We start from the raw sequence: 13,418 nt of genomic DNA, 5'->3' as shown, positions 1-13,418 counted from the left end.
GGGTTAGCATTAGGGTTAAGTGCAAGACAAAGTGCAGAGCCTGAGTGTAGCAGGGAATGTGAAAAGGCTGCTACGATAAGGTGAGGGCTGCCAAAAGCTTGCAGTCCTGGCCACTTCTGTCTGGGAGCCCTAATGGCAGGTGTCCATTTTGGTCCTGGGCTCTGGCTAAGTTGAGGGGTAGGTGATGGTTCTGGTGTTTGAGACAGTGCAGAGCCCAAGTGTTTTGCGGCTGTGAGGGGAAGGCCATGGGAAGGTGATGGATTCAAAAATCCTCAGTTTTGCCTGGGAGCCATAGCTGTCAGAACTGCACATTTGACCTGTGCTCTGGCAAGGGTGAGGATCAGGAGGAGGATTAATGTTAGGGTTAGGTGGAGGATAATAATAGAGCCCCAATGTTTGAGATGATTTGAAGGGGCTGCCAATGGATGGTGAGGGCTGCCCAATGCTTTCATTCCTGGGGACTTTTTCTTGGGAGTCATTGCTGGCAAGGCTCCATTTTGGACATGTGTTAGGGTAGAGCAGGGTAGGGTAGGCTACAGCAGTGGCCAAGAATGAAATCTTCTGGCAGGTCTCACCTTCCCTTGGCAGCCTTTTCACGGCTCCCTTAGCACTAGGGCTATACACTTTGTCTTGCACTGAACCCTAATCCTTTTCCTGACCCTCACCCTACACTAAGCCCATGTCCAAAATGGAGCCTTGTCAGCAATGGCTCTCTGTCCCGCACCAGGTCTTAGCCATTCCAATCTTCATCAGTTCCCAATATACTCAGAAAGGGAGGAGTATATTCAAGCATTTCTCATGGAGGAAGGACTCCAGCACAATTTTTAATAGGGTGGGAGACTCCATGACAGAAAAATAATTTAAAAATCTCTACAACTGACAAACCAGAAGTATGCATATGCAACAAATAGTAGAATGAAAAATTATTCAACAATCACCCCACAGCCTCCCCAACTTTCCAGATTTTCTTGGTATAGTTTGCTGTCTGAAACCCAGCTCCATGCTATTTCCTCATAATCGTCATTAAAGCATTTGAATAAAATAGCAATTTTTTTAAATTCCACAGCAGAAATCAGGAGGAAGATGGCATCTTCTTCCACAGTTTCCATTTTAAATGTTATGTGCCTCAGTACTGCAGTCAGGGATGAGGTAAAACATGTGAGGGAATAGAAGGTATAGAAAAGCAAAAGTTTACTATTGACTTCTCATTTAATGTGAAGAAGTGACTAGAAAGAAAAAGAGGTGACATATGTATATACACACACAAATATGCAAAGATGGAACTTCTATTTCTGTAGAGATTCAAAAGGTTTAAAATAAAGGAGGAAATGAAGCTATAACTCATGTCACTACAAAAATTCCAAGAGCATACTTAATTACAATTCTAATTCCATAACTTATAAGGAAGTGTGATTTATTTTCAATGCTCATACTGTCAGTTCCTTCTTCAGTGCATGTAAAAATTACTCATTCTGGGCCTTCTGGGCAAAGAAGTGTTTGCACTCTCTTAAGGTCTAACATTCTTTCTGATAATTTCAAGGTTAAAAATTACATCTGCAATTCTAACATGAGCTGGAAAATGAGGAATTTCTTGTCCAGGAGTTTTGACAGATATTCTGAAAATATGGGAAAAGTATGGTATGGCTTAAGCAATCATAGCTTACAATTTTTGCTAACCAAATAAACAGCTAATGCTGCATTTGTTTCATAAATTGCTGCATAATGTTTCATAAATTAAAGCATTCAATTTGAATTACCCTGTGACAAATTAAGTCCATTAATTTAACTCTAATTCAAACTATTATCTTCTCCAGAATTTACTGTAGCTGAAATTAAATTAGTTTAATTAAAATAGTACAACTTTTAATTGTTAGTGCTTTCATCGTACTTTATAACTGATCACATAATTGGACAATGATAAGATAACAACTGGTCTGAATCTGCTTGCATGCATCCACAAAAGGTGAATTGGTAGTGAAATGAATAGAACAGATCTCCAGATAAAAAGGTATGTTTACTCTTGCATGTGTTGTATATACATGCTATACTTCAAAAATGGCCTTTTCACTGCTTTTGTAAGAGATGCAGATTGTACAGTAGGTATTTTGCCTTTCTAATGTAGCACATTAGGGGTTTAGATCCTTTTCTTTAAAAGATTTTGAAGATTTGTCTCACAAGGTTTATCACAACAGTAGAATAATAAATCATTATTCATTATTCATAATCTCAGTGAGAAGCTTTCCTAAAGCTACTGTTATAAAGAGTGTGCAATGTTCACAAATTCTACTCTGATATGTGAGTTATCAGGCAAGGAAAAAACAGAAGTTTACCCAAATGAAGTGGCTGACATATCTATTAATTGCAGACCCTCTGCAACAAGTGGTGAAATTAAAAATCAGTAATCAAAAGGGCACAAATCAGTAGTCAGTCTAGCAAAAGAACCAACCTGTAAAAATGCAATTTGGTGCAGTTGCTCGGAGATCAATACAGCAAAATTAGTTAAAGTCCAATGATTAATGATGAGATTCTCAAAAATGTCTAATAAATTCAGAGTAAAAGTTCCAAGGCCACATCAGTGTTTCTGGAAATCCCATTTCTAAAACACTTCGTTTTGCTATCTGGTTTTTCTTTTCCATACTACTACCCAGCCACTTTATACATCAAAGTGTATACTATTAGCATGAGATATTATCCTTGTGTGTGTGTGTGTGTAATTGCTAAAGAATACTGTGAAAACCAAAAATCCAAACTTAAATCAAATTGGAACCATATTTATTTTGCCTCAAACTGGTGTACTTTATAAGATCCACTACTACATACGTATCTGAAGTATGATTTTGTTTCACAACAGCTTCTATATCTACAAATGTGGAAATGACCTGCAGTTTTGCATTAAAAAATCTACTGCTCAACAAGCAGTCTGCAAAGAAGTAACAGTTCATGGTAACTCTTTCTTTCTGACCCTAACTGTCCATGTTAACCCACTGTTAAGAAACTACAACACAACTCCAAATGAAAGGGCATATGTTTCAAATATAAAATTATATTTAATCATTTTTGCAGATGTTTGGTCTATAGATGAAAACAGTTTCAGAATAAATACTTACATCTTGCTCATAAATGCTCCAAGGAAAATAAAAATTTGTCTGAGACATGCCCTGAGCTATCTAGACTCCTTAATAGTGCAAATAATGTTGCAGTGATGCCTGGTTTCACCCTGGCTTTTGCAAAAGAAACACAGCAACTGCCCACAGAGCTCCTAAATGGCTGACACACCACAGCATTATGCGCACTACAGCAGTTCTTGTAGTTTTGCTAAGTTCCTCTCCATCCACTGGATATTGAGCTGAATTGTGTCAATTGCCTCTTTTACACAGCGCAGTTGAGAACTCTCCTCCGATTTTGACTCAAAAAATGACTTCACCTGCACAGCAAGAGAAAAGAAAGAAAAAGACAATTTTAATTAAAGTTTGTGGCCACACAAATAGGTTCAGAAGCAAAGGCTACACATATGTTGCAGGAAATCCATTCCCAAGAATTATTTGTATCAGTAAGCAAACCTCTCAAAGGAGTTCCCAAAATGCAAGGAAAGTATTTGTCATGGGAACTGCAGCAGTAACTCATTTGGTTTCAATAAATTATTTTACCAATAAACAGACATTCGCTTAACTCATTCATCACAGAGGAATCACAGAGTACTCAAAGTTCTGGAAAAGGAGCCTTGTTCTGTGATAAAGAACTGATTGTTGCAAGCAACTCTCTTCAGCGCTCTGGAATGACCTCCACATCCACTCATCATTGTAATTGTCAATGCTAGCACTTAGAATACTATAGATGAAACCATAAACAACTATATCTACCAAATTATCTGAATGAAAACATTAGACTAAACCAAAAACCATTCTTGATACATTAACTTCAAGGCCTTGTTAGGGAAGAAAACAGAGATTTCTAATGACTGTTAACTGGATCTTAAGCAATACTCAACCTCCACAATAGCTCCTTGGGATTGTTGACAGCAAAAATAACACAAAAGCAATTTTTATGGCGCTCCATCACATTCCAGAGATGCAGAAAGCATAGCTTGTTTACAAAATCTAGACCAAAATCCTATCTAGATCAAATCACTATTTTGGGAAGCAGTGTGTTCCAGTGAACAGGAAAACAAAACAGTATAAACAGATAACTAGGTTCAACTCTATATGCAACTCTGTCACAGACTCAGTATGTAATCTTCAACATGTTTATGTATATATTTCCCATGTGTGAAACAGGGAAAGCAATAGCTGTATATCCTTGCAAAAGGGCCTCAAGGACAGAAATAATATGTGTTTTCCTCATCCCTCAATTAAATGAAAACAGCATTGGAACTAGAAAATATCCCTTTCTGGTAGATCAAGCCACCTACCTCAAGTAGATGCGCCTTTGTTGCAAACTGGGAAGTTGACCAGCTAATGATATTCTGAATAGTATATGAGCCTAAGTGAAACCTGAAATACAAACAAAGAATTTCTATTTTTAACTAGGAGCCACTTTAAGATGCAGGTTCAGTATATGTACACATTCTTATTTCTACTTTTTTGTTTTAGTAGTTGGAAATCATTAAAAGCACTTGAATTCAAGTTTATATATCTCATTTTACGAAAGAGATACAAGGTCTTAGAAGTCCAAGACTCTAGGTCCCTGATGCCTCTGAAAATTGAACTTCAGAGGAAAAGACATGGAAAATTTTCAAACTTCTATCACAGCTCAAAGAACTGGAGACACCACACACTGAATACCAAAACTTGTATTTGTGGTATGTATTCCAAAACTCTACAGTAATTGAATTTGCAACCCGATTTCATTTCAAGCGATGTAATTTTGTAATATTGGTTGTTAAGAGCTTGCTAGACCAGAAATTTTCATCCAGGAGAAGCTTTTTTAGCAATGTGAAGCTGTTCGAAATAAAACTAGGATTTAGAAACACAGTTTTCCACATACAGTTAGCTTTTTGGAGACTCGCAGGCCAGCTTTCCTGCTGGGTACCCTTCAAGGCCAGTTAAACAGAGCACGTATTTCTAAAGCAAGTGAGATTTTTTGGTTATTAGGTTTTGAGATTGCTGTAAAAAGACAGAAAAAATAAATGTTGAATGAATCCCCTGGGTCTGCTTTTGAATGAATTTGATTCACATAAATATCCTGCATCTGCAGCAATCATCTTAGAGACAGCATCCTTTTAAGAGAAATTCAAATCAAGATTTTTTAGAATTACTATGAGGATCTAGGAGGCTCCAAAGTTCCATCAACTATTGGTGAGACTTCAAAGTTTATGTTCCAAGTTATTTTTGTAAAATCAGATTTTAAAACAGGCATTACAATTTTAATACAAATCTTATATGAATCCAACTATTTATTATCTTGCGCTTGAAAGAAACAAACAGGTACTTCTGCCACGGTGATTGTGACGTTTCAGCTACATCCTTACTTTCTTTAAAAAGTAAGCTACAGCCTTACTTTCGTGTAAGCTTTTCCCAGTTCTCTTTGACAAAGTCCCAGGCCAGCAAATATCCAGGCAAACTCTGGCTAACAGTTGCTATGATACGTGAAAGCTCCTGTGCCCTGATGACTTCTCCTTCAAGGCTGTTCTGCATTAACCTAAAAGACAAAGCATATGAAAAGGAACAGAAAAAAAACATCTATTCATATCTTCACATGATTCTCCTGATACTCCTGAATTAGATGGAAAAGATTATATAATAAATCAAACAACAAGCAACTTCTGGCATCTGGAACACACCGATGTTCTATTTGATAACCATGGTACACATTTAGCTTTGGTTTCCAAGTATCAGAGTGACCTTAGCTCTAAACAAAGTACCTGAATTTTCATTGTTGTTGGAAAAGATGAAGTAAATTCTAACAACTTGTAAAAGAAAACATAATACTTTGAAAAGTTAAGAGAGGAAAGCTGTGACAAGAATCAGCTAGGAGGACAACCTTGGTGTCCTCCATGCAGTACTGCGATTTGGTCTATAGAGAGGTGTTGGAGCAGAATGTAAGGTCAAAATTTCACAGAAGAAAGACAGACAGAAAGACAGAAAGACAGACAAAAAGAAAGAAAGAAAAGGCAAAAAGAAAGAAAGAAAGACAAAAAGAAAGAAAGAAAAAGAAGAAAAAAAAACCAAACAAAAACCCCCTCAACCAATTTTGTCACCTTTACCACAAAATCTGCAATTTTGTGTTACCAGTACTGCAAAGCCTTTAAGTTCAATTGTTTTCTCTTTATGCATATGCAGAATTTGGCCTTTTGAGCTACTCTGTTATGCAAATTATTTTTAAGTGAAAAATATCAGGCTCTTCATGTTTATGGAAGCCTGTACAAAACATGTGGATAGATTTTCTTTAGCAATCAGAAATTTCTTCAACAATAGAAAAAAGACAATACATTTTTTCAAAGAAGATTTTAATGCTTTTAATTTACGCATCATACAACTTTTTGGCTCCTTCATACCAGATCAGCTTTCTGACATCTTCTGTGCTGGCCAAGGCTTCAATCATTTTGCTTTTCTCTGCTTCAGAAACTGAAGAGGAGTACATCTTTAGAAGGAATTCCCAGCCATCACTAGATTTGGCTCCAGCTGTAAATACGGCTTTCATAACATCACTAGGCAGACTACAGGGAAAAACAAAACCAACAACAAAACAAAACAACAACAAAAACCAAATAAATAAAAAAAGGGGGACATAAAAATGCTCATCTGAGAAAAGAAGGAAGAAAAGTCACAAAATGAAAAGATTAGCTTGAAAGAGATGCCTCTCTTTTGAGCAATTTAATTCTGTAGCTACTGTAAGTTTGCTGAACTGAATTCATGCCAGTCTAATACTTTAAGTCACTGGGAAAAAGCAAATTCTATTAGTCACATGAAAGCACAGTAAATTGTACAAAAATCTGAGTAATTTTCTGTGGCTCAAAATGCACATGAATGCAGAGCAGAATGAATTCAGAAAGATAAAAAGGTATGCTTTGACATTGCTACTTAAGTAATCCTCCTTGAGCATGCAGCTTAGGAAATGCAAATGGAAGCAATTTGTGGCTGCTTTTGCAGTCACACTTAATGAGACTGCAGATGAAGTCTTAAATTCTAGCACAGTTCTCCCTCTCATCTTAAAACAGCAATTACTTCTACATGAGGAGCAGTAAAAGACAGAATGAAGTGCTTTATCAATATTCAGTTGTTGGTGGTGGTGTGGGGGGTTTTTTGTTGTTGTTTGGTTGTTTTGTTTGTTGTTTTTTTTCCCCAAAACAATGGTGGCAAGGTAACAGGATAACAGGTAAATAAAAGAAGTGGAAGTCCAGTTTTTGTGGTACCTCATTGTTCCATTAGACTTCATCCACTTCTCAAACATCTCAGTGGCAGTTGTTCTACAGTTTCTCATATCATGGGTGCAGGCAAAAGCTAGTAGCGTTGACCGGAGCTCTCGTTCAGATAGGGTCCCATCATCTGTCCAACACTGTTGATCAATTTTATCTCCAAGCAGGTGCTCTATTCTACGCTAAAGGAGGAGAAACTATTAGCAATAGCTAAATCTTCCCAAGAGGATTTTCTGTATACAAAAATAGTTTAAAAAATTTAAAAATTTAGAACTGTGAAAGTTAAAAATAATAGGTTTTCCAATTTACATTCCAATTCCAATTTACATCTACCATATCTTATGTGTATCAGTAAATATTGGATACCACATAGATCTGAAAGATGGGCCAGGTTTACATGTTAAATTGCACATGGAAACTGAAGACTACTCTTCGAGCTACAGATCAGACTTGTATGTAGTCAGCTTACTATCTCAACTAACTACAACTGCTGTATGTTTTAACTCCATCAACTGACAGTTAAGACACCTTAGTTTAGCACAAACAAACAAACCAAGCTTTATCTATAGGCTGAACACTCTTCACGTTTGTAGTTTAGTAGCTTACCAAAACCACAGGTAGGTGCCTGACCAGCTACCGCATCTCAGCTGAAACACTTGACCTTAAATATAACCTCATAGACACTGCATGGCAAACCACAGCTTGGGCTGTTTATCCCATCAGATCTGTAAAACCTTTGAATAAATACTAAATAAGGAAAATTATTATACTAGTGGGGTTTTGTTTCTTATAAGTTTCCTTAGGCACTCACAAATTACCCTTACCTAGTATAGAGGCAAACATCTGCTATTTTACCTAATCATTTAATAATTTTTCTTCTAAATGAAATCCCTTTGCTGACGTTCTACAATGTAAAGCAGCAAGGATTATTTTAAACCTGTAGATGAATATAGAGGTGAGGCTTCATAATAAGAAGGTAAACAGAGAAACAGAAGACATTTCCTCAGCAAGAACTGAGGCTATGATGTTGATTTCATTGCCAATTCTGTAGCACTGTATCATGTTAATCTATCACACAGCTGGAATGGGACAATGACAACCATTCATGTGTTCCTATTTTTACAGAAAATAGTTTTGTTTTTTTCCATGGCCTCTATACAAGGCAATTAGATCTATGATCTCCAGCCACTCTCATAATTTTGGAAATAAATTTTCTGCACTTGAAAAATATCATGGACTCTGTTTAATTACATATCTGTACTACATTGACCTTTATAGCCACTATAGCAAATCACCAGACACCACTGTGTTCTCACTGCATTACACTCCCTACAAAAAATTGGGGGGTGGAAGTCGATCCAAAAAATTTAGCATTTCAGTAAGGGATCATTACTACTTAACAAAAGCAGGCAAGACTGGCAACTGTGTAGAATCCCCATCCAACTTAGTGAGATTACTGAGTATGTTCAACAGTCAACACTTAAAAAGATCATGTAACTATAGAGAACGTTACAGCTAATTATTTCAAATTTTAATTTATATAAAACTAAAACATACCATGACTCGTGCTGCCAGTTGTTGTTCACCCTTTTTCTCTAAAAGGCTGTATATAAGACTCAGCTGAAACAAAGCTTGAGTGAGTGGTGCAGTGCTGCTCTCTTTGTTAAGGTAATCAATCAGCTCAAAGGCCTTTTCCAGAGACTCTTTTCCTAGACTATAGGTCAATGAACACAAACATTAAAATGGCTTCCAGAACAAAAGCACTCCCTGAAACAAGATCAGAAGTGATGCTCTCCATTACATTAACAGAGGGATAGGTGAATAGTGGAAGTAACATAAGAAACACTAGATGCAGAGATTTTTATATTATAACATTAGTAAGATAGCAACAAAGCAACAATGGCCACTAACATGCCTTCAATTAACAAAAATGAAAATAGGTAATAAAGTGTGACAATGGTGTCTGAAAATATTTATCATAAATAAGGGTACTCATACACAGGAAGCAGCTGTCAAAGAGGCCATCCAGAATGCTCAGCCTCACTTGCTCTGACGGCAGTGGTGAAAGACAAGAGAAGGAGCCAGTAAAAATGTGAGAGGCAAATAGCTTACTTCTCCAAAGTGGAGTACTCATTGACAGAGTACAGGAAAACAGTCTGCTAGGCAGATTATCAGACACTAACGAAAACAGAGTCTTCCAGAAATGGAAGCTATCATGTGGGTCTTTATGATGCAAATAAATGGATGCTGCTATAAAGGACAGGAAGATAACATCTAACACCAATACTGAAGCATCAGTGAAATAATTAAAAAAAATATATTAGTGAATGGTGAACAGTTTCGATAGGCTAATGAAGACTAAATTAAAACTTCTCTGAAGCAGTCTTCTCTAGAATCTAAGTCTGATCTTGGACTTGGAAAAAACTTTGAACACATATTAACTATGTTGTCCAATATAAAAGTCTTACCCTGCAAGGCTGAAGATATTGTTGATCAAATTGGCTCTATCTTTAGGACTCAAAGCAGTGTGGTTTTTTTTCAACAGATCAATCAGTGTTTTCCAGTCTTCAGCATAGTGTACTATGTAATAGCCGTTCATGTCAACATTGAATTTTATCCATTCCACCTCTTCTGGAAGTTCAATGACAGCTAATGGACACACAATCAGTTAGTAGCAGAAACAAACATTTAGCAACTGTTTGTTCAAATCCAAATCTATGAAGTACACTGGTTCCAGAGAGTCAATAAATCCTTTTCCACCTCACTAGTTCCCCCTACTATGAAGAATAAATAGCCAGTACAAAGGTTCCACGAGAAGGTTCCAAAATTCCAGGTTGTACTTCTTCCTCCTTCTTCCTATATCTGATTGAATGAACAGCATCACAATCTGTCCTGAGTTGTATCTATGCAGTTAATTACTTAGTGCAGTAATTTTTCTCCTTCTGTCCAGTCCTCCTTTCAAACAACCCCGTCTCCTCTCTGCCCACTTTCATATATATATAAGGAGCAGTTACACACATCATGTACAGAAATAGAGAAATGGAGATGGCATTAAGTAGATGAAAGGCCACACTCTAGTTTCAAAGTCAACTAGACACAAGAACAGAGGCTTTGGGAAAAAGTTCTCAATTTCAGTTGATTCCATAACTACTGCCAAAAATGTCAATTTGCATAGCACTTACAATGCTTTGAAATTTAGTAAATATTCTACCCCAAACTCTTTTGTACATCTCTCCTACTCTCATATCCTCCACCTCCAAGTTTCTACAGTGAGTTAGGAATTAGCATGATGAACATGAGACCACCAACAGGGCCATTTAAGGTGAAACAAAAGTGATGAAATCAGGCTACTTACCTATTAGTTCTAGTAAGATCAAGAACACATTCAATTAAACAGCTTTGTTTTTCCGTTCTGATAATTCATAATATTTTTCTCTAAAACTCCATCTCAAATGAAAAAGGCCAGGAATAACTTGAAGGCTTTGTAAAACCAATGTCAGAATGACATAAATCAAAATTATTTACTTCAATTATAGTACTTCTAAAGCCATTTTAGAGGGCTGGCAGTTCACAGAAATCAGTAAACAGTAAAAATGTCAAGATTGGCTATAAGAATTTTATTTTAAATTTGTATAGTTTTATTTCAAAAAGTAGAGGTGCGAGATAGGTTTATGAATTAAAAATAATTGCCAATTAGACACACTGAATAGTAACTTTAATGGGGGAGAAGAAAATACATGAGCAGATGTAAGACGATGAGTCAGTCCAGCTTCAATAAAATGCAAAAAACTGTTCATGTCAGTGGAGACAGATAGCCAAAGTGATTTTAGCACAATACTACATAAAAGCATATAGTAACTATTCACTTGGTAAGGTAAAAAACAAGGCTGAATAAAAAAAACCCCGTAGACAAGCAATTTAGGATTCAAACTAGCCACTGCAGCAAAAGCAGAGAGTTTATGTGAAAAGATCTAAGGGTTTCAAGTTCTACAACAGCATTCTCAAAAACTTAATCTGTTCCAGATGCAATATTTTCTTATACTATTAAAGAAAATAAATAATATTTCAGTGGAAAGTGACTTCCTAACATTTCAGTACACTGACAGAGCAACTCTCCCATTACTCACTCTCTAAAGTACATGCAGTTTGAGAGATTTTGTCCATGCACTGGGATGAAAAGAGTACAGGCTTTTACAAATGCCAAACCTGTGCTTCTGCCCCAGTTCCTGCCGTTTACTTGTACGTATAATGCTATAGGGAACCAACTCTCTAATGACAACACCACCAGTACTGCTTGGCTACAGATCTCTGTAATTATTTTGTACTACATATGCCTTCATCTTTACATCTTATGCAAGTGTGTGCTCAGAAAGATCAGTAATCTATAACACTTAAGTAACTTGCTACTGAAGTTTTGAGTCACGTACCTGACTTTTGGTCCAGTAAATATGCATTAGTACAATGGGTAAAGTTGCAGCTACTAGTTATGTAGGTGAGAGGAATATGCCACAGATAACTGCAAAGGAAAGCAAATGTTTACTGACATATTATACACATATTATTTGTCTTGAAGGGTTTGTTTTGTTTTGTTTTTTCATTTAAGTATTTTGATATATTAGTAGTATTAGAACCACTGCATGCTGTGTAAAATAATAAAGTATAAATCTCACTCATATAATCAGAATATGATAAAAAAATACATGTACAGCATGTACAGCAATTATTTTTTTATTCCCACCATGTTGAGAAGTGGGAAAATTTCATAGACTCATAGAATCATAGAATGGTTTGGGTTGGAAGGGATCTTTAAAGGTCATCTAGTCCAACTTCCCTGCAATGAGCAGGGACATTTTCAACTAGATCAGGTTACTCAGAGCCCCGTCCAACCTGACCTTGAGTGTTTCCAGGGATGGAAACATTCCAGGGACCCACAGCCTCTCTGAGCAACCTGTTCCGGTGTTTCATCACCCTCATCATAAAAAATTTATTCCTTACATCTAGTCTGAATCTACCCTTCTTTAGTTTAAAACCATTACCCCTTGTCCTATCACTACAGGTCATACTAAAAAGTCTGTCCCCATCTTTCCTTTAAGTATTGAAAGGCCACAATAAGGCCTCCCCAGAGCTTTCTCTTCTCCAGGCTAAATAGTCCCAACTGTCTCAACCTGACCTCATAGGAGCGGTGTTCCATCCCTCTGATCATTTTCGTGGCCCTCTTTGGACCTGCTCCAACAAGTCCATGTCTTTCCTGTGCTGAGGGCTCCAGAGCTGGACACAGTAATCCAGGTGGGGTCTCACCAAAGCAGAGCAGACAGGCAGAATCACCTCCCTCGACCTGCTGGCCACGCTTCTTTTGATACAGCCGAGGACACAGTTGGCTTTCTGGGCTGCGAACGCACATTGCCGGCTCATGTCCAGCTTTTCATTCACCAGTACCCCTAAAACCTTCTCTGCAGGGCTGCTCTCAATCCCGTCATCCCCCAGACTGTATTGATACTGGGGGTTGCCCTGACCCAGGTGCAGGACCTTGCACTTGGCCTTGTTGAACCTCATGAGGTTCACACAGGCCCCCTTCTTGAGCTCATCTGGGTCCCTCTGGGTGGCATCCCGTACCTCAGGCATGTTAACCGCACCACTCAGCTTGGTGTCATCTGCAAATGTGCTGAGGGTGCACTCGATCCCGCTGTCTATGTCATTGATGAAGCATTAAACAGTACTTGTCCCAGTACAGACCCCCGAGGGACACCACATCTCCTTCCTCAGTTCCAGCATGCTAAGTAGCTTGTCCAAAGTCATATGGACAGGAAATCGCTGGCTGTATCAGAAATTCAGCCAGTATTATTTTCACCTCAGTCCAATGTTCTGTCTTCCTGAAATTTTACAAGTGTTATTATTTTTTTTAAAAGCAATTTATGTTGATTCAAGTACAAGACTCAAATTCCAAATCATGGTAATAGAAACCATAATTGATGGCATACCGCAAAGAGACTGTCTCAAGTGAACTGCAAGCTGGAAGAATTAATGCTAAGGTGGCTCACAATGATGATAAGGACTTGACTATTTA

At 37.4% G+C, this 13,418-nt stretch overlaps 1 protein-coding gene across 4 annotated transcripts in view; it reads right to left on the bottom strand.

Moving 5' to 3' along the window:
• Positions 1 to 830: 830 nt before the first annotated feature.
• Positions 831 to 13,418, bottom strand: part of LNPEP (leucyl and cystinyl aminopeptidase) — a 70,096-nt gene continuing 57,508 nt past the window's right edge. For 3 of the 4 annotated variants that reach the window (XM_072860114.1, XM_072860113.1, XM_072860112.1), the window contains 8 exons: positions 11,782 to 11,870; positions 9,823 to 10,003; positions 8,912 to 9,068; positions 7,352 to 7,536; positions 6,494 to 6,655; positions 5,497 to 5,637; positions 4,409 to 4,490; positions 834 to 3,424 (listed from right to left, as the gene is read on the bottom strand). In XM_072860114.1, the coding sequence (XP_072716215.1) occupies positions 3,293 to 3,424; positions 4,409 to 4,490; positions 5,497 to 5,637; positions 6,494 to 6,655; positions 7,352 to 7,536; positions 8,912 to 9,068; positions 9,823 to 10,003; positions 11,782 to 11,870 (1,129 nt within the window). In that variant the 3' untranslated portion in view covers positions 834 to 3,292. Of the gene's footprint in view, positions 3,425 to 4,408; positions 4,491 to 5,496; positions 5,638 to 6,493; positions 6,656 to 7,351; positions 7,537 to 8,911; positions 9,069 to 9,822; positions 10,004 to 11,781; positions 11,871 to 13,418 lie in introns of all 4 variants that reach the window. The other variant, XM_072860115.1, reaches the window with a different exon arrangement.

Source organism: Ciconia boyciana, chromosome 4 (assembly GCF_034638445.1).
Source record: "Ciconia boyciana chromosome 4, ASM3463844v1, whole genome shotgun sequence".
Taxonomy (NCBI): Eukaryota; Metazoa; Chordata; class Aves; order Ciconiiformes; family Ciconiidae; genus Ciconia; species Ciconia boyciana.
This window is presented reverse-complemented; position numbering and strand designations above follow the sequence as displayed.